We start from the raw sequence: 19,982 nt of genomic DNA, 5'->3' as shown, positions 1-19,982 counted from the left end.
AAAGTAAAATGCAATCCAACATCCATTAAATTACATTTCTGGTAGTAGAATTGCTTACAACTCCGTGTTGCTACTTGGATGGTCAGAAGATCGCATGCCATTCTCTGCCGGGTTGTTTCTGCCTCCGGAAAGTGATGCATGCCCCTTCATGTTCTAGGTGTGGCATTTGCTCGCTATATTCTGGTAGGCTGCTGGAAGAACCTGATCGATACTTTATCAACCCCGCTGACTGGCCGAATGGCGGGAAGCTCCAAAGGGTTGGCCTTCATTCTGGGAGCTGAAGGCATCAAAGAGCAGAACCAAAAGGAACGTGACGCCATCTGCATGAGCCTCGATGGGCTGCGGAAAGCGGCGAGGCTGAGCTGTGCTCTAGGTACTGGGGGAGTGACGTCCCTTGACCCGTGGCCTGAGGGGAGTCCCTAGTGGGAAACAAGTCTTCTGGAAGGGCCCTGCTTGGTAAATGGTTAGAGAATAGAGTCAGTGAGGGGTGATTGTTTGTTGTCTCTAAAGGAGTTGCGGCTAACTGCGCCTCAGCCCTTGCCCAGATGGCGGCGGCCTCCTGTGTCCAGGAAGAAAAAGAGGAGAAGGAAGTCCAAGAGCCCAGTGATGCCATAGCCCAAGGTAACAGCTGAAGGGCCAGAATCCACCTGGCGCCCTATGTGCCGTCTGCACACACCCGCACACGTGAGCAGACACCCATCCCCGGTCCCTGTGTGAGGCACAACATAGATTTACCGCTGATCGCACAGTCCCAGGCTGGATCACAGTCTGGATCCCAGGCGTGGCTCTCTTTTACACGGCTGGCCCTGCAGAGCGCCTCCCGTACATCCCTCTGGAGATGAGAGACATCCTGGCCCCCGGTGACTAAAGGAAAGTGCTCTCGGCTGCTAACAGGAGTCCTGCGGGACCCCAGAGGCCCACCTGGCTAAGCTATTCATACTTCTGTCTTCATCCGGCCACTTGCTTTGGCACTTCACAGAGTACACATCTGAAGACCCCTCAGGTGATAGTGGGAAAAGGCCAGAATAGCCAGTTTTCTGAAGAGGGAAATCAAATGGAGGAAATCCCTGAGAGAAGCTTCAGAAAAACTTTGTTCTTGTAAGAGAAAAACCTGAGCTTTGTGAACTCTGGAAAGAGGTGGTTTTTAACTTGTGAAAATCAGTTAGCCAATGAAGGGGATGATTATCTAGTATATATACTTAATATGCACAACCATAAATTACATAAAAATCCCTACATTTAAAGTTCTTAAGAAATTATAAAACCAGAATTGGTGTTCAAGTAAAAAATAAAATCAGTATCACATCCATGAGACAAATGATGCTTTGCTAAAACTCAGCTTGCCTCTTACAACAGGAATATGGTTTGGCTTCCTCTGAAGTGAGCGTGCTGTGTTTCTAGGTTCTGGACCATCATTCACTTATCCCACCAGACCCATCTTCCAATGACTTGACACCTTTATTCATGGAGGATGTTGTCATTTGGCCTTCCCTTGGCATTTTGCATAATTGAAAATATTAAGTTACCCTCTGCATCCTTTCTCATTAGTCATCTATAATTTAAAAAGTATTATTTGAAGATCACAAATCTAAACGTAAACTCAGGGAGTGCAACGATCTGATGATTTCCAGTTATAAAGCAGTCATCATGTGCTTAGGGAATACATACATATGTTTTAGATGATCATCATCATGAACATATGACATTAAATAAACCTCAGAGAACTCACAGATTGCCAGGAATTCTGTCTTATCAGTGTGAGCACACAGGTGGGGGAAGGGCTCGGGCACAAACAGCTTTAGCTGGGGTTGGCACACGAAGCCCATCCTCACTGCTGTCACTGACTTAGAACCCACAGGTGGGTCTGGAAGAACTGCACCCACCAGCCGAGGATCCACCCAACTTGTGAAGCTGCCGAGCTGGGCTCACCAGTGTCCATGGGGCCCGAGGGCTGGGTAGCTTACACGCTGAACCCCAGGGACCTGCTATTGAGGAGCTTGCTGCCAGTGACATCGAGTGACATCTGCTGTTTCCTTTTTGCTCTTGCACAGCAGCCCATTCTCTCCTTTTCATCCTTTCTGTCTCCCTTTCTGGCTCCTTCTTGGACCATTACGTTAATGAATGTCTTTCTGGCACAGTGAAACTGAAAGTGGAGCAGAAACTGGAGCAGATCGGGAAGCTGCAGGGGGTCTGGCTGCACACCGCCCACGTCTTGTGCATGGATGCCATCCTCAGCGTAGGCCTGGAGATGGGAAGCCACAACCCAGACTGCTGGCCGCACGTGTTCAGGTGTGTGACAAGAGCCCCCAACCCCGATCAGTTACCGAGTTCACAGCACCTGTAGGACAGAAGCAGGGATAGCTCCCCAGTCCTCACACGACTGAGACAAAAAGCATGTCTTCTGGGCATTGGCTTTGGGCGGACCTGGGACAGAGAAGCAGCGCCCACAGTGCAGGCATGGGGCAGGGGCCAGGCTATTTCCTCGCCACCTCCTCAGCACCCGCCCGATGCCTTGCACCAAGCTCAGTTCTGGAAGAGCAGAGTGGGGCGGTCAGGGGCAGGGCTCAGGCACCTGGATCCCACCCAGAGCACCAGCCAGATCTGGGTTTAGTTTGATGCCCTCGAAGCAAATACAGCTCTAAGTGTCTGTTGGGTTTCAAAGAAAGAGGCATGCAGATCATTCAAAGATTGAAAAACCTATCTTGGGAGGAGTAGGCGAGAGAGCCAGTATGAATCAGCCTGGAGCAAAGTGGGTTTTAACGTGGAGGCTGGTGTGCTGCTGGTCCTCATTGTTCTCACAGGCAAAACAGGAAAAAGAAAATGACTTAAATTGCACCAGAGCATTTTATAGGGAATCAAAAAATTGCCTGCTTATAGAACACAAGAGCAGGTTATCTGGGACGGTCTTTACTGGACCAGCTGGACTTCTTCGGGGACACTGGGCCTCTTACGAACCATCTTAGTCCCAGGGTCTGTTGGGCACAAGCAGTTTGGAAGTTGGCAGTTATACCCTACCTTGTGATACTTCTCTGTGTTTGCTGTGGTCAGGGCACCCCCGCCCCCAGCACTAGTTGTAGGAGCTGTCGAGGCCAGTCAGCACACGGCTGGGCAGAGCCCTTGTGACAGGGCCCACTGTGGCCAGAGGGCCTGCCGGCCACATGCACACTCAGGCTGGGATCATAAAGAAGCGCTTCCTGAGTCCTCATCAGGGCATAATGTTCATCGCTGTTCTTTTACTAGGAATGAGAGAGAAGAAATGGTTAGAGAGAGGGGGAGAGGGCCCCTTGGGAAAACTCCCTCAGGCAGCCAAAGTCTAAATAAGCCAATAAGCTGGACAGGATGGAACTGGGTGAACAGAGCTTTTGTTACCCACCTTTCTCCCAGCACAGGGGAAGACAATCTGAGGAATACTTACCCCACTTCCAGGTCATCTAGTCCAAATCAAAAAATAATAATAATACTATGGATAGTGAAGGGGGAGAGGGAAAGGTGGCCCTGACAAAAAAGGAAATGGGAGGGGCAGGGGGTTCTGCAAAGCAGGCTGGGTTATCTTTCCCTTACTGTGGGACTTACAGAGCCGGCCTGCTGAGCTACGGGCCTAACAGCTGCTTCTCTGTGCCTGTGTCTAGGGTCTGTGAATACGTGGGCACGCTGGAGCACACCCATTTCAGCGACGGCGCCTCTCAGCCCCCTCTGACCATCAGCCAGCCCCAGAAGGCGTCAGGGGGCTCCGGACTCCTTGGGGACCCAGAGTGTGAGGGCTCGGCGCCAGAGCAGAGCCTAGAGCCAGAGAGCTCCCTGAGCGCGGCCCCCGTCATCCAGCCGCTCTCCATCCAAGAGCTGGTCAGGGAGGGCAGCAGAGGCCGGGCCTCGGACTTCCGCGGGGGCAGCCTCATGACCGGGAGCAGCGCTGCCAAGGCCGTGCTCACGCTGTCCACCCAGGCCGACAGGTAGGCGCGCACCATGATCCCCACACCTCGGGGGTACTGCTCCCGCAGAGCACCAGTGTCTCTCGTCTCAGATCACTCCCAGCACCACTAGATGGGGGTTGGCCAGTCATTTAAGCCTCTTTTTTATTTTTTTCAAACATACCTCTGTCTCCCGTCATGCCCCACACTTAGAATGAACTGCTGTCTGTTGGCTAAGACCGGAGGCTCTGGAGGCAGGCTCCCTGGGGCTGGCGCTCTGCACTTACCCTGTGACCCCAGGGAGGCAGGTTCACCTCCCTGGGCCCTGATTGCCTCACGTCAGGTAAGGCCATAAAGTCAGCCTCTCACAGGGTGGCTGTGAGGTTAAATTAATTACTACACTTGAAGCACTTAGGACAGAGCTTGATAAGTGATAAAAATCCATTATTTTTTTTTAAAAGATTTTATTTATTTGACAGAGAAAGCACAAGCAGGGGGAGTGGCAGGCAGAGGGAGAGGGAGAAGCAGGCTCCCCGGTGAGCAGGGACCCCCCCCCGATGAGGGACTCGATCCCGGGACCCTGGGATCATGACCTGAACCGAAGGCAGACGCTTAACCATCCGAGCTCCCCAGGCGCCACCAAAAATCCATTATTTTTATGATAGTTACTATCTGTATTCCCACACCCAAGAGTGTGATATATTCTTTAATCATTGTTAAGGTTAAACTCAACAGTAACCCCAACCCCAAGTGGTGACACTTTCTGATGTTGAAACTGCCGTTGGTCACCAGTCACATGTAGTCTCACCTCACTGCGCTGTCCACACTGGGTCATTGTGCCCTCAGCCCCGGTTCAGTGAAGTTTCTACAGGGAGCCGACAGCCAGGGCGTGGGAAAGCGGAACGCCACTCACGGGGGCTCAGAATACCTGAGTTCTTTCCTGGCTTTGACACTAACCAACTGCAAGGTCATGTCTGTATAAATAGTTATGCTGAGACTCAGTTTCTCCATCTACTAACTTAGTACAGTAATCTCTTTTCCTGGTGTGTCCAACAAGGTGGCTGGGAGAGTGTTTGGCATCTGGAAAGTAGTATACAGGCATCAGGTGGGGCATAATGTTCATCGCTGTTCTTTTACTAGGAACAAGAGAGAAGAAATAGTTAAAAGGACCCAGACACTAAGTGATATTAAAATTGGAACAAGAAAGGGCGCCTGGGTGGCTCAGTTGGTTAAGCAACTGCCTTCAGCTCAGGTCATGATCCTGGAGTCCCTGGATCGAGTCCCGCATCGGGCTCCCTGCTCGGCAGGGAGTCTGCTTCTCCCTCTGACCCTCCCCCCTCTCATGTGCTCTCTCTCATTCTCTCTCTCTCAAATAAATAAATAAAATCTTTAAAAAAAAATTGGAACAAGAAAAAAGTCTTTGTTTCAATCATTTGTGAATGCTTAATTCACTAATTCCCATCTTAAAACCTGTACATCTCATATAACCTCGTCAAAAGGGACTCTGTATTCAATTTCTGTTGGAGACCCTCTCCTTGCCCAGCATGTGACAGCCCATGGGGCTGCTTGCCCTTCTGGTGTGAGCACAGGTTTGGAGAGCAGGCAACAGATGACCCAAGAGTGGCGGAAGGCTGGCCATAGAAACCCACGTCGGATGCCAACCTTCTGAATTCCAGTGAGCCTCGGATCCTTCTCTAAGCCCTGCTGCCTGTGCTCCCCTCTTCCTTCCCAGCTGCTTCTGCTAGAAATGTCTGTGCCCAATGGAGTTAGGAAACAAAAGGAACCTGTGAGGTCCATTATGTTAGGGAGTATTTGTTCTTTTAGCAGATATTTGAGCTCCCACCATGTCCAGGGCGCTGGGTGTATGAGTCAGAGGCAGTAATAAAGCTAGCCCCACCCCCAGGGGGCTTACAGGTTTGGGTGTACTTTGGTTTTGTATCCTTCTCAAGACCAAGCCCAGCATTAGACTCATCAATCGTAGCCCAGCAAAAGCCTTGATTCACTTAGTGGGTTTTTCTATCATAGAGCTTATGAAACTAAAGCTAATTCTGAGGATTTCATTCCCAGTGACTCAGTTTCAGGAGGTGATGCTTTGCCAGTTTTCAACTTCTTGCCAAACATTTCATGAGTGCTGAGCATGGCTGAGCTAAGCCATGGGGAAACCAAGGATTTTTTTTTTAATGATCTGTGCCATTTAGATTAAAATCTCCTAGTTAGAGCAGACTTATACACAGTAATAATAGAGAAGTATAACGTGCATTTCTTTACAGTGTTTACACATTTATATTACTCACAGTTAACGAAATTACCATCATCATTCTACCACAAAGACTTCACGGAATTGTTCCCAAGTAACCAATCTATTTGTTTCATGCAGGCTCTTTGAAGATGCTATGGACAAGTTGAACCTGATGGCTTTAGGAGGGTTCCTTTACCAGCTGAAGAAAGCGTCGCAGTCCCAGCTCTTCCATTCTGTCACGGATACAGTGGATTACTCCCTGGCAATGCCAGGTAATTCTTTCCCTGAAGAGACCGCGCCGCCAGATCAGCAGGAGGTGGCCCAGATCTCTGAAAGCAGCGGCCTACCTGAGGACTTGAATCCACATCCCCATCCCACACGGTCACCCTGGCTAAGGTCTAGCGCAGATTTGTTACCAGTTTTCAGGCGTGCCGGGGACTGTGTGAGCGGAAACGCTGCGGCTACTGCTGCCCCTGTCCCCACCGGAGCTGTGCCGGCTGGTTCTGCCAAGCTCCGGCCTTGAGACAGAGAAAATCATGTGGCTGCTCAGGGTGCAGGTAGCTTCCCGTGAGGATGGGACCCCATCTCCGTGTCACGAGCCACGTCTCTTGCTTCTTTCAGTTCAGCGGCTTGCAGAAGCGGCTCCTGATTCCACCCGGGGCTGGTGGGAGAGAAGAGTGGAATGGGGAGAAGCCTCCTGCTACTCTTAGAAAAACTGCTATTGAGGCATATCCCCAATGATAGGTCAATGTCACCATCTCCACTGATGAGGGCCTTGAAGGGAGCCGCATCGTAAGGAGCTGCCCAAGGGTCCCAGACGGGTGGCAGGCTGCTCACAGCGGTCCATCCGCAGCCAAGGTTGTCGTGCCAAAACAGTGAGCCTCTGTCCCGATGGGTCTGGGCAGAGCCACGGAGCTACGTGCTGGGGACACACGGTGCTGGCAGGTTGGATCGTACAGCCTCTTGTGGTCCCATCTTTAGGGACCTGAAGTTCTAAGTGTATATATTTGGCCTTTGGATCCTTACTGCAGATTCTGATTTGAGAAGCACCGTCCTTTCCCCGCTGGTTTTTAATAGACTTTAAAACCTTAGCTATATAAAGCCAACCTCCCAGACCCATCAGACTTCTAGAGCATCCCTGGACCTAGGGGCCACCTTCAAAGTGTTTGGGGTTGGAGAAATCAGCAAGCTCTCAGCTTACAAAAAAGCGAGGAGCAGGGTCAGGAAGAGGCAGCAGACCTAGGAGGAGGCGGAGGAGGCATTTGCTTTTGGAATGAGTCAGATAGGAGTTAAAATGCTGCCTCCACCATTTACCAGCTACACTGTCTTAGGTGAGTCAGTTTACCTTTCTGGCATTTAGTTTTCTAATCTTTGAAATGGCAATAATCACATTTGTTTAAGGTTTAATTTAAAAAATAAAGTAATTAAAGACACACCAACACAGCATTTGATGCAGAATAAACATCCAGTAAATGTCAGTGATTATTATTACTGTCATTTTGAAGTTTATTTGATATGGCAAGACTAATTAGAAAGGAGCATTCTGACTGGAAGAGCATGATAATGTCCAGCATTTTGTAGACAATATAGGAGAAACAGGACATGAGCAAGGAGAAAGTGATGAAAAGGGAGAAGACCAAGGGGACAGGGCAAAGAAGGAGCAAAAGATCCGAGGAGGCAAGGATTACACTGAAGCAAGACAGAGCAGTTTCAAAAAGCATGTTATTGAGCAGAAAGGGGCCTGACCTGCTTGGCAAGCTCTTCAGAAGTGCCATTAAGGATTGGCAAAGTGGATGGTGAGTGACAACAGTAACATTAATGGCTAACAGTGGGGGGTGTTTAGTATGTGCCAAGCCCTGTGATAGGCCACTTTGTATCTCCATATTTCATCCTTAAAGTAACTTTAAGAGGTAAGGGCCGTTATCCCTACTTTGACGACAAGAAACGTAGCTTAGAGAGAGAAATCTCTGGTCCAGCATAACCAGCTACTGAACGGTGCAGCCAGGAGTTGAACCCAGGCAGTCTGACTCCCCACCCCTCCTACTTAACCACCATGCCGTTCCCCCTTATCCACGAGCAGTGCTCACGCTTGTCGCGGCAGTCCCTGGGGATATGGTGGCCGATAGGAGAGGTGTTGAGTGAACCGCCTAGTCTCTCTTGAATCCAGGGTCCTCTCCTCCCTCAGTTGGCCCGCATTGACTAATCCTACCACCCTGAGTATTTTTCATCCCCTTTGATTTTCATCCTCTCTCTCTCTGCTTGAACAGGTCAAACTGTTCCTGTGTTTGGGCTTTATGGCTTTTGTGGTCTTGCCTTCTTACAGGAGAGGTGAAATCCACCCAAGACCGAAAAAGCGCCCTCCACCTATTCCGCCTCGGGGATGCCATGCTGAGGATCGTGCGGAGCAAGTCGCGGCCACTGCTCCATGTGATGCGCTGCTGGAGCCTTGTGGCCCCACACCTGGTGGAGGTGAGCCCCTGAAAGCAGGAAGCGAAGCTCAGGGAGCTCCTGCAGCAGAGCCAGCACGGGGCTTTCCGGGCGGCGTGTGGGCGAAGAGCAAGGCTAAGGTTTCCATCACCTGGGCACAAACATCATAGGTCACTGATGGCACATCGTGGTGTCTAGAGAATCACCCCAGAAGGGCAGTCCCACCCTGGTGTCCCCCTGACCCTCTTTCTTTACAATTGCATGACTTGGCTGGGTACCTCCTACAGCCTGCTTTCTGTTTATGCCTTACTTTCAGCCGGAGGCTGGAGCTTCACTTTTATACGTGATTATAACAATGCCTTTTGTTCCTGCCAGTCCTTCTTTTCTGATAGTTAAATGTACTCTGGGAAGTACCCTATAATTAGGCGAACCATACGCCCTAGTTTTTCCAACAAAATTAATGCAGGACCCCTTTCACTCTCATACAAAGTGGTATATGTGATAAATTATATCCTATGAACTAAGCACTTCAGTGCATGACGACTGGCTACTTCTCAATTGATGGGAAAATTGTTGCCTTGTTTTTCAGTGATAATGATTCTTACTACTTCTTTAGCGTTAATCTGGTAGAGCTACTTCATCAAATAAAGACTTGTGGAACTAGTTCACTAAACAGAACATTCTAGTAAAGAAAAGGGGTAGAAAATAACAAACTTGGTCATGGAAAAACAGTGTGTATCAGTTATCTGTTATGCTGTAATCAACCACCCCCAAAATCTGGCAACATCAAACAACAACCATTTATTTAGCTCCTGACTCTGTGGGTCAGAGATCTGAGCTGGGCTGAGCCAGGCTTGGCTGAGCTCAGCTTGCTTCACTTGTGCACCTCACTTGTCAGCTGGTTCGTGACAGCCTTGATTAGGAGGGCTGGACACAGGGGCCTCTCCCCATGGTCTCTCCCCCTTCAGCAGACTAGCCCTGGCTCATTCACGTGGCATTCTTAGGATTTCCAAGGAAAGCAAGAGGGCAAACCCCAAATCAGAGCTACTTTCCAGTTCTCTACTGATACAATGTTTGGTATTATTCCATTGTCCAAAGCAGATCACATATCCAAGCCCGCCGTCCGTGTGAGAGAGGGCTCCTCAAGGGCGTGCATACAAAGATGTGAGCCAATTAGATCATCACTGGGGCAACTGGCCCACTTCCTTGAGGGACAGGTAACACATCTGATCATATTCAACGTGGCTAAAATGAGACCATAGGCAGGTCCCAGACTAGGTTCTGGTGTCTTTATAGTCCATGTGTTCTTTACCACCCAAGAAAACTGTCATGTTACAAGAAAGAAAAAAAAAAATTACTAGAAACTCTAATTTTTTCAGAAATATTAAAGTGAAACTAGAGTTGTATGTGATCTTTGGTTAAATTATTAAAAATTCAACTTTAGTGTACTCTTCATCTATACTTATCCCTTGGAGTTTTTTTTTAATTTAAAATTTTCTTTTTTTACTTCAACAGAATTGCTGCTTCTACCTCCCCACACGAAATGGGTTAGGAACTTAAGAGACCATTTTCTTACTTGTGTAAAGTCCTGATGGTGTTCTACTCTCCCCTGAATTTTGCAGGCTGCCTGCCATAAGGAAAGGCATGTGTCTCAGAAGGCCGTTTCCTTCATCCATGATATACTGACAGAGGTTCTCACTGACTGGAATGAGCCGCCTCATTTTCACTTTAATGAAGCACTTTTCCGACCTTTTGAGCGTATCATGCAGCTGGAGTTGTGTGATGAGGATGTCCAAGACCAGGTCAGTGTGCCGTGGGGGTCAGCATCACCAGCGTCTCAGGCAGCCCTTCCTGAGGGCCCTGGCCGGTGCTGCCCTATGGCCTTTGCATATTTCGTCTTTCCAGACATCCTTTCTGGAATCTGTGACCGGAGGGTTAAGCAATTTAGCTGATACATGGTTAATGATTAGTGGAAATGGGGTTTGAACCTAGGCAATCTAGCTGTACCAGTCTATACTTTGATGTACCTAGCCTAGACTCTTAATCACTACATTACCCTCTGCCGGGAGACAGATGGTAAGGAAACCAACTGTTCACTTCATCTCCAGCATGATGGTGGGCTAGGAACACAGATAGATCCTCTCTCTCTCTCTGAAATCTACCAAAAAGGTTGAATAAAGGTTTAAAAATTCCTGGCGAGAAAGGTAATACTAAGATGTCCAAAACTAAGTAACAATGGGAAGCCAGAGCACTCAGTAGAGTCCTAAGCCTGGTTTTGCCGTGAGGGTATTTGCCATCAGGTGAAGCAGAGTCCTGCTTATCACATTCTTGAGGCCACAGGAACAGGAGATAAATCTCAAGGCAGACCGTATAAGACTGGTGTTCACTCAGGCCAAAGTTGAATTAGAAATGAACCCAATACCACCCTCCTGAGGATAGTAGCAGCCTCTCTCTAACATCGGCTCTTGGTAGAGGTAAACAAACAAACAAACAAGCAAGCAAAACTCTACAGGATTTAAAATTATAAGCTAGCCCTTCTAGCAGGTGAGCTTATGAAATTACACCACCGTGGTAGTCTAAGAAGCTTTGTACAGGCATGGTACAAAAAGCCAACAGAAATTCCCCCAGGCAAACTCATTTCAACTCGGGCCATAAAAGAATCCCACTAATAAAGTTCCCAGATATGTGAGTTCACAGTATTTCCAAAATATTACAAAACACACAGGGAAACAAGGCAATAGTCAGAGTAAGCTGCAGAAACAACAGATGGCAGTCAGGACTGAAGAGAATTGAAGTGTTGGTATCCTTCCCGCAAAATATTAAATAGGAATGTCAGATAAGTTTAATGAAACAAAAGAAAGCAATGAAAATATGAGTTAATGCCTAACGACTAAGTTGGAGGATTTCAATCATAGTGAACTAAGTAGTTCAGATCAACTTTCCACAGGGAACAACCAGGAAAAGTTGGATTAAAAAAATTTTTTTAATCACTGGAAGGTATGGGAACACAGCAAGGCAGTGAATAACTATGAGGCCAATGTCTAGGAGAAAGACAACAGCCGGAGTCTGTGCCTGGGTTTGGAGGCTACTTTTCCTAAGAATGGAATCCACTAATTTCAGAAAAGGAAGTTGGAAGATTGAGAAACTAACCAAAATTGGAATCTGGGGCCCACCAAGTCTGGTAACTTCCTGACATCTTGGTACAGAACCATGAAGAGAAAGGGACATATTAGGAGGAAGAGTGAAACTTAAATAAACTAGTCATAACAGGAAATAATCCCCAACTTCAAATAATCCCAATCCCTACCATGAGATTAGAGGACTTGCGGGTTCTAGTGCCCGCCATAGCACCAAATGCCCCTCTGGCAGAAGATGACATCATCCCAAGGATTCAGATTATTTCCTGATTTACGTGTGTAGTGTCTACATTCAATCAAAAGTAATTAGACTCATTAGGAAATAACATGTCACTGACAACAAAAAGAAAAACAAACAATAAAAATAGGCACACAAACATATATATATGCAAATGCTCAGTGAGGGATCCAGAGTTATCAGAGATAGACTGTAAAGTAACTGTGCTTAAATGTGTTCAGAAAGATTTAGAACAGGAGGGATTTGGGCTATGGTGGCATGAAAAAATTAATGAAGCTTCCTCACAAAAATCAAGTATAAAAGAGGACAAATTTGTCAAAAGCAACAGTTTCAGGTTTCTGGAAATTGACCAAGGACAGACAACAAATTGAGTAGCATTCATGCTTAGAAATACTTCTTGCTAGAACTTTAGTTAAGAACAGTGGAGGTCTGTGACCTCTTGCCCAAGACTGTCCCATCACCTTTACTCTCAAGCTATTGGCAAGAATAGTGTGGAGCTAAGTTGGAAAATCAGCAGCTTTTGTACTATAAGGGATAGATTTGACTTAAAGAAGACTTAGAGGGGCACCTGGGTGGCTCAGTCGGTCAAGCGTCTGCCTTCGGCTCAGGTCATGATCCTGGGGTCCTGGGATCCAGCCCCACATCAGGTTCTGTGCTCAGCAGGGAGTCTGCTTTTCCCTCTCTCACTACCGCTCCCCTTGCTTGTGCTCTTTCACTCTCTCAAATAAATGAATAAAATCTTTCAAAAATAAAATAAAGAAGACTTAGAAAAGAGACCACTGGTTTGGCAACTAAAAGCAGTGAATTCATTAAAAGTGAACAGGGGAAGGCTGCAATTTTGCTAGCCTAAGGTAACAGTGAGCTGTGAACCAATAAGAAATGTAACATGAGTCTCTGGAAACCAGAGACTTACAGAAAGACTAGATAAATTCCTCTCACATCTCTGGCTGACTGAAACATGGGCATATGCAGGATAGACCATACAAATTCCATCAGAAAATAAAAAAAAAACAAGGGAAACTTGAGAACTGGCTAAACCGAGAGTATTTTCCTCAACCTACACACATGGATTGGTTGAGGAGGATGGAAGCCTTAAAGGCTCAAGTTATCTGAGCACAATTTCTGCCCACATCATCAGCTGACCACTAACCTATGCAGACATGGGGATGAATGTTAAATACTAAAGCTAAGACCTAAAGACAAAGAAACTGAGCCAGAGACATTGGCTCCTCACACATGGGAAGAGAGAGATTGCACAGTATAAGCCTAACCCCTTATTAAAAAAAAAAGAAAAAAAAGAAAAACGTCAAAAATTAATGAGAATTCAACAATACCATAATATATAAAATGTCGACTTTTCAGCAAAGAAAAAGGAAGGAAGGGAGGGAGGAAGGAAAGGAAAGGGAAGAAAAGAAAAGGAAAGATACAAAGAGACAAGAAAGAATGATACCTATTGGGAGGGAAGGCAGAAAATAGAAAGTGACTTAGAATGAGCCCAAGTGTTGGAGTTGAGAGACAGGCTTTAGAGCAGCTATTATAAGTATTTTCAAAGAATTAAAGGAAAATATGATGAGAATGACTCAAAAATAGTCTAATTAGAGAAATGGAACTATGAAAAAATGCAAATTCTAGAGCTGAAAATGGCAATAACTGAAATGAAAACTCTACTAGATGGTCTTACCAGCAAGATTTGAGATGGCAGAAGAAGAATCTGTGAACTTGAAGGTAGATTAATAGAAATTATCCATTCTACAGATTGGAGAGGATTGGGCCCCTGGGTGGCTCAGTCGTTAAGTGTCTGCCTTCGGCTCAGGTCATGATCCCAGGGTCCTGGGATCGAGCCCCGCATCTGGCTCCCTGCTCTGTGGGAAGCCTGCTTCTCCGTCTCCTGCTCCCCCTTCTTGTGTTCCCTCTCTCACTGTCTCTCTCTCTCTCTCTAATAAAATCTTAAAAAAAAAAAAAGATTGGAGAGGATTGTTTGACCAGAAATAAAGCCTTAGAGACCCGTGATAAAATGTCAAGCTTACGTGTAATGGGAGTTTAGACAAAGATGAGAAACAGAAAGGATCAGAAAATATATTCAGAAAAATAATGGAACCCCAATTAGCATCAATACAAAGATAGCCACAGTAGATGCATTGTAGTCAAACTGCTCGAAGACAAAAACAAAACCTCCAGAGCATCAAGAGAGAAACAGTTCATTACTACAATAGGATTAATTGCCACTTTTCCAGATAGAATGAAGGCCAGAAGACAATGCAATGACATATTGAAAGTGAATAATTTAGAATAATTTAATTACCCTTCAAAAATGAAGATGAAGTAAAAGCATTCTCAGATAAACAAAAATCAATAGAATTTCTTGCCAACAGACCTATCCTATAAGAAGTACTAAAGGAATTCCTTCAGACTAAAAGGAGATAAAACAATAGAGTAAGTCAGTTTCACAAGAAGAAATGGTGTCTGGGTAAATATAAAAAGATTGTGTATTTTTTTCTCTTTTTATTTTAAAAACAATGTTTAAAGCACTAACCCTAACACTGTATTTTTGGATTTATTAAATATAAAGATATAAATAACCATAGCAGAAAGAAGGGGGAGAAAATGAAACTATTTAGAAACAAAGTTGCCGTATTTTGCTAGAATTAAGTCATTATTAACTTGAATATTGTGATAAGTCAAAGATGCATATTATAATCCCTAGGGCAATATCCATGAGAATAACACAAAAAATAAATTAAAAAAAGAGACAAAGGAATTAAAATGATACACTAAAAATATGTTTAACACAAAAGAAGGCAGTAAAGGAGGAACAGAGAAACAAAAAAACACATTATATGTGGAAAACAAATAGTAAAATGACAGATGTAAATAAGACCATATTAATAGTATTAAATATGTATTTGTGAAAAGATGCTCCACATCTTTAGTCATTGAGGAAATGCAAATCAAAACCACAATGAGATATCACTTCAGACCAACTAGGGATGACTTCAATAAAAAAAGATAATAAGTTTTGATGAGGATGTGGAGAAGTTGGAATTTGCTTATGCTACTGACAGGAGGGTTAAATCACTGCCATGGAAAATAGTCTGGCAGTTCCTCAAAATGTACATACCCAAGAAAAATGAAAACATATATCCATACAAATCCAGACACAAACACTCAGAGCAGCGTTATTCATAACAGCGAGAATGTTGGAAACAACCTAAATTCCATCTGCTGATAAATGGATAAATGTGGTATTTCCACACAGTAAAATATTATTCAGCAATAAAACAAAAATCAGTACTGATTTGTGCTACAATATGAATGAACCTTGGAACCATTGCACTAAATGAAAAAAGCCAGTCACAAAAGACCACATTTTATAGGATTTCATTTATGTAAAATGTCCATAAGAAGCAAATCTATAGAGAGAAAAAATAAGTTAGTGATTGCCTAGGACGTGGAGAGAATGCCTGCTAGCACATCTTGGCTTTGGGGACACAGGCAGTTCATGAAACTGTTCTAAAATTAGATTAGTGATGGTTGCACAACTCTCTGAATATGCTAAAAAACAACAAATTGTACAGTATAAATGGGTAAATCTTATTGTATGGGATTTATATCTCAATAAAGATGTTAAACATGAATTGACTGAACTATCAGAAAGCAGAATTGTAAGGTGGATGTAACAATAAGATATTACAATATGCAGTCTACAAGAGACAGATTTTACATTCAAAGGCACAAAGAGATTGAAAGTAAAAGTACTGAGAATGATATGCTGTGCAAACAGTAACCACGAAAGAGCTGGGGAGGCCATATTAACGTCGGGCAAAATGGACACCAATATGGTAAATATTACTAGAAACGATCTTTGAGCCCTTGGGTTAGGCACAGATTTCTTAGGAATGACACAAACATGATCCATAAAAAGAGAAATTGAGTTAGGTTTCATCAGAATTAAAAACTTGTTCTTCAAAAGACACCATTAAAAAATAAAAAGACAAAGTCAAAGTTGTAAAAAAAAAAAAAATGTAAATCATGTATCTGAGGAAAGACTTGAACGTAGAATATGTAAAGAACTCTAACAATGCATTAATAAAAAGACAATAATGAGGGGCTCCTGGGTGGCACAGTCAGTTAAGCATCCAACTCTTGGTTTTGGCTCAGGTCATGATCTTGGGGTCGTGAGATTGAGCCCCATGTTGGACTCCGTGCTCAGCGTGGAGTCTGCTTGAGATTCTCTCCCTCTCCTTCTGCCCCTCCCAACCTACGCTCATGTTCTCTCTCTCTAAAATAGATAAATCTTTCTTTTAAAAAAGACAATAATGAGAAGACAAAAACCAAATTTTTAAAAAACAGCAAAACATTTGCAGATGGCAAATCACGTGAAAAGTTGCTCAACAACATTAGTCATTAGCAAAATGCAAATTAATGTGATATGGCTGCTTATTTAGAAGATTTTTGAGTGGGTTTGGCTGAATTCTGGTTTGGTTTTTTTTTTTCACTGAAATTAACCCAGAAATAGGAAGCAGAGAAGTATATCACCCTTCCCAGAAATTTTCCTGCTTCTTTTAGGAAAAGGTTTTAAGTGCCACCTCCTTTGCCTCCGCCAGGTTGTCACATCCATTGGTGAGCTAGTTGAAGTTTGTTCCACACAAATCCAGTCAGGATGGAGGCCCTTGTTCAGTGCCCTGGAAACTGTGCACAGTGGGAACAAGTCTGAGGTGAAGGAGTATCTGGTTGGTGATTATTCCATGGGTAAGAACGTGTGTTGATTTTGTATCCTGAAACTTTACTGAATGCATTTATTTGTTATAAAGTTTTGGGTGACGTCTTTAGGATTTTCTAAATAAAATAGATCATGTGATCTACAAAGAGGCAATTTTACTCCTTCTTTTCTGATTTGGATGTGTTTTGTTTTTTTTTTTTTTTCCTGCCTAGTTGCTCTGGGGAGTATTTCCAGTACTATGTTAAATATGGGTGGTGAGAGGGAAGAATGTGTAGATGATTTTTGTCATAAAGTATGAATTCTTGATGCCAATTTTCATGCTATCAAAAAAAACTGAACAACAGGGAAGGCTATCATTCAGCCATGTTTTCTTGGCAGGAAATGATCTGGTGTAGCAGAGAGACACATTCTGAGTTCTCCTGGCAGACCAAGAACCCTGAGCGTTATCAGGCCCTGCTCTTACTGACAGATTAGACAAAATGCTGACACTTCTGTTGTTTCAGTTATACATATCTGTGTTGAGTCAATACCTAAAGCCACAAAAGAAAACATTATTGGCTTACGTGTAAGAAGCAGAAAAGCATCATAACACAGTTGAATCCCAGTTAGGAAAATTGGGTTTAGCTGGAAATGAATGGGGACCCATAAAGCATGTCAAGAGACCCACCCTACTCACAGGACTCAGCATACAGGTATGCTAAGTCTTATTGCATGGCTCAGATTTATTACATGGCTCACCACTAGGATTATCATGGCAACATAGTAAGGACAAGCCAGATTGTAAGGGCAGAAGACACAGAATCAGGGCAAATCCCTGTGCAGGCTTCCATGTGCTCTCAGCCTCCCCCGAGGGTCCCACAGAGCATACTCTGATCCAGGAGTGAAAGTGCAGCAACATGAGTATGATGTTTCTCCCCCAGCAAAGCCCACTGGAGACCCATCTATGAGCCGGCCACATAGGTATCCTCTGCCTAGCACCTACCAAAATCCCAGACTCCCCAAAGGAAAGCACGTGTTCAGAATAAACCATGTTGTTTGCATAACCTAGGCACAGTGAATCACTCTTCATCAGTTAACTGTTGCCTGGGAATATTCTGAGAGTCAAGTTCCCAGATGTCGGCCAAGGGCTGATCTCGTAAGCAGGCCTTTCTAAGGCAATCTCGAGCCTGTTAACTCTCTTCTGCACAGTTATGAAGCAATTAGTGTATGCCATCGGGGCTTATCTAAACCTTCCCTTCCCTATAATTATGTGTTAGAATCCCAGAGGCCTGCATGTTTCACTACCCCGGAGACCCATCCATTACCGCAGCGCTGCATTGAGCTAGCTGGCTTTGCCCTCATCTCTCTACCGAGCTCGCCTCGCATTTGTAACCTTCCTGCAGCTCCCCCTGCAGGCAAAGCTGAGCACAGCATTGCAGCCCCGCCCCCGTCCCGTCAAAAGGCCAGGGATTTCCTCCAGTACTAGGTCTTTCCCAAAACTCCATGGAAGATGCTGGGAGTATGGGCAACCTGAAGGGTAGAGACTTGATGTTCTTAAAATTCTACAACTTTCCTCCCTTAGGAAAAGGCCAGGCTCCAGTGTTTGATGTATTTGAAGCGTTTCTCAATACCGACAACATCCAAGTCTTTGCTAATGCAGCCACAAGTTACATCATGTGCCTTATGAAGTTTGTCAAAGGACTGGGTGAGTGGAGTCTTCTTTTCGTCCCTTGTGACAGCTGGGGGCCCTTTCCTGGATGACTTTGTGTGGAAAGCCCTGGAGACAGGCCCCCTGCCTGAATGGAGCAAGCAAGCCAGTCGCCCGGGCTTTAAGCAGATGGTGGTGTGTGTTGTGTATTCAGAAGCAGAAAGCTTACTGTAAAAGAGGCTTGGATTCTGTCCCTGGTTGCTATTTTTCATCATGTTCCTGGAATACTCTTGTAATGTAGCATATTTTCAATCTATATGTTACTTTACTCCAACTTCATTTTGAACCTTAAAATATTCAGTATTTTATAATCGCCCTTATGCAGGAGCTGCTGTGGTCGATGTCACATAATTAGCAGCCTGAGCTGGAGTTTCCCGCTCCTCCTAAACAAAAATTAAGGATGCCTCCCCCTGGGCCTTATTAGTCGTAACATTTCTTTGGAGGGTAAAAGTCCCCCTTCTTCGAGGCCTTGTGTGTTTCACAGACTACCAAGCTGATTTTCCGCTTAATTTAGCAATGCTTGAACAAAGTAGAGTCTTGCTATAGAACACGACCTGCTGTAGCAGATTTGTTTTAGAGCACAGGTTTATCTGGGGTGAAACGGAAGGGAGGGCAGTTAGTGAAACCAAAAATTTTAGAAGGCACTTAAGTCTTAAAGTTTTGAGAACCTCACCATGGAGTGCTCTTAGACCCTGAGGCTAAGAACAATTGGAAGAAGGACAATATACAGTTCATAATATTTTTTTTAATTTTTGCTCAATAATCTACAGTTCATTTGCAGAAAAAGACTGGACACAAAGAAACTAGGTGATTTCATTCACGTTCCCCTTTTGGGGGAGCAGGAACAAAATGCGAGTTTCAGGATAGAGGCAACAAGTGTGATCTGTAGGCCATGGTTGTTCTAGTCTGTTATTTATTACACGTGCCCCATTCTGTTGTCACGTACAGCCCGGGAGACGGAGGACTGAGCAGAAGGACAACCGTGGCCACTTGCTAATCAATTTTACAAACTAGGTTTCGGAGGAAGTTTCTTGTGAACAACAGCATCAGATTTTATTTATTTTTTATTAACTCTGCTCTACATTAAATAGAAACCAAAAAATTTAGTATCTCCATCATAAGAAGACCTTAAAGTATGATCTTTGTATCAGGTAGTAGAAAATTCAGTTCTTGTATAGGAAAAGCTCACTCCTGGGTGTCTCCTTTCTTCTCCCCCAGCCGCCACACTTATAGTCCTCTGACACTGGACGTGGAGGGGGCGGCTCTTACACCAGCTGGGTGTCCCATAACTCAATTCAATTCTGACACTCCCTGGAGTTAGCTCAGACTCTGCAGGTTAGGGGCTTAGTCCCACAAGACTGCCCCCTCCACTTCACGTGCCAAAACAAAGGTAGGTCCCCAGGTTACCCACAACTCTGACATGGCTACTCATCGGAGGTTCCATGACCCCCACCCATTGGATTTGGTTAGTTGTTGGAACAACTCACAGAACTCGGGAACATGTTTACCAGTTTCTTATATAATGAAGGATATAATAAGGGATACAAATGAACAGCCAGATAAAGAGATACATTGAGTGAGGTCCATAAGGGTCCCAAACACAGGAGCTTTTGTCCCCATGGAGTG

General features: G+C 44.9%; 1 protein-coding gene across 1 annotated transcript in view; it reads left to right on the top strand.

The window, feature by feature from the left end:
• ARFGEF3 (ARFGEF family member 3) overlaps positions 1-19,982 on the top strand; it is a 171,886-nt gene that overhangs the window by 117,413 nt on the left and 34,491 nt on the right. The window contains exons 16-24 of the mRNA XM_036097868.2: positions 158-373; positions 511-621; positions 2,139-2,289; positions 3,630-3,950; positions 6,286-6,419; positions 8,471-8,616; positions 10,197-10,376; positions 16,554-16,698; positions 18,231-18,353. Of these exons, the coding sequence (XP_035953761.1) occupies positions 158-373; positions 511-621; positions 2,139-2,289; positions 3,630-3,950; positions 6,286-6,419; positions 8,471-8,616; positions 10,197-10,376; positions 16,554-16,698; positions 18,231-18,353 (1,527 nt within the window). The remainder of the gene's footprint in view (positions 1-157; positions 374-510; positions 622-2,138; positions 2,290-3,629; positions 3,951-6,285; positions 6,420-8,470; positions 8,617-10,196; positions 10,377-16,553; positions 16,699-18,230; positions 18,354-19,982) is intronic.

The sequence above is a fragment of the Halichoerus grypus genome, chromosome 9 (genome assembly GCF_964656455.1).
Source record: "Halichoerus grypus chromosome 9, mHalGry1.hap1.1, whole genome shotgun sequence".
Lineage (NCBI taxonomy): Eukaryota > Metazoa > Chordata > Mammalia > Carnivora > Phocidae > Halichoerus > Halichoerus grypus.
The sequence above is the reverse complement of the archived record's forward strand: the minus strand, read 5'-3'. Positions and strand labels throughout refer to the sequence as shown.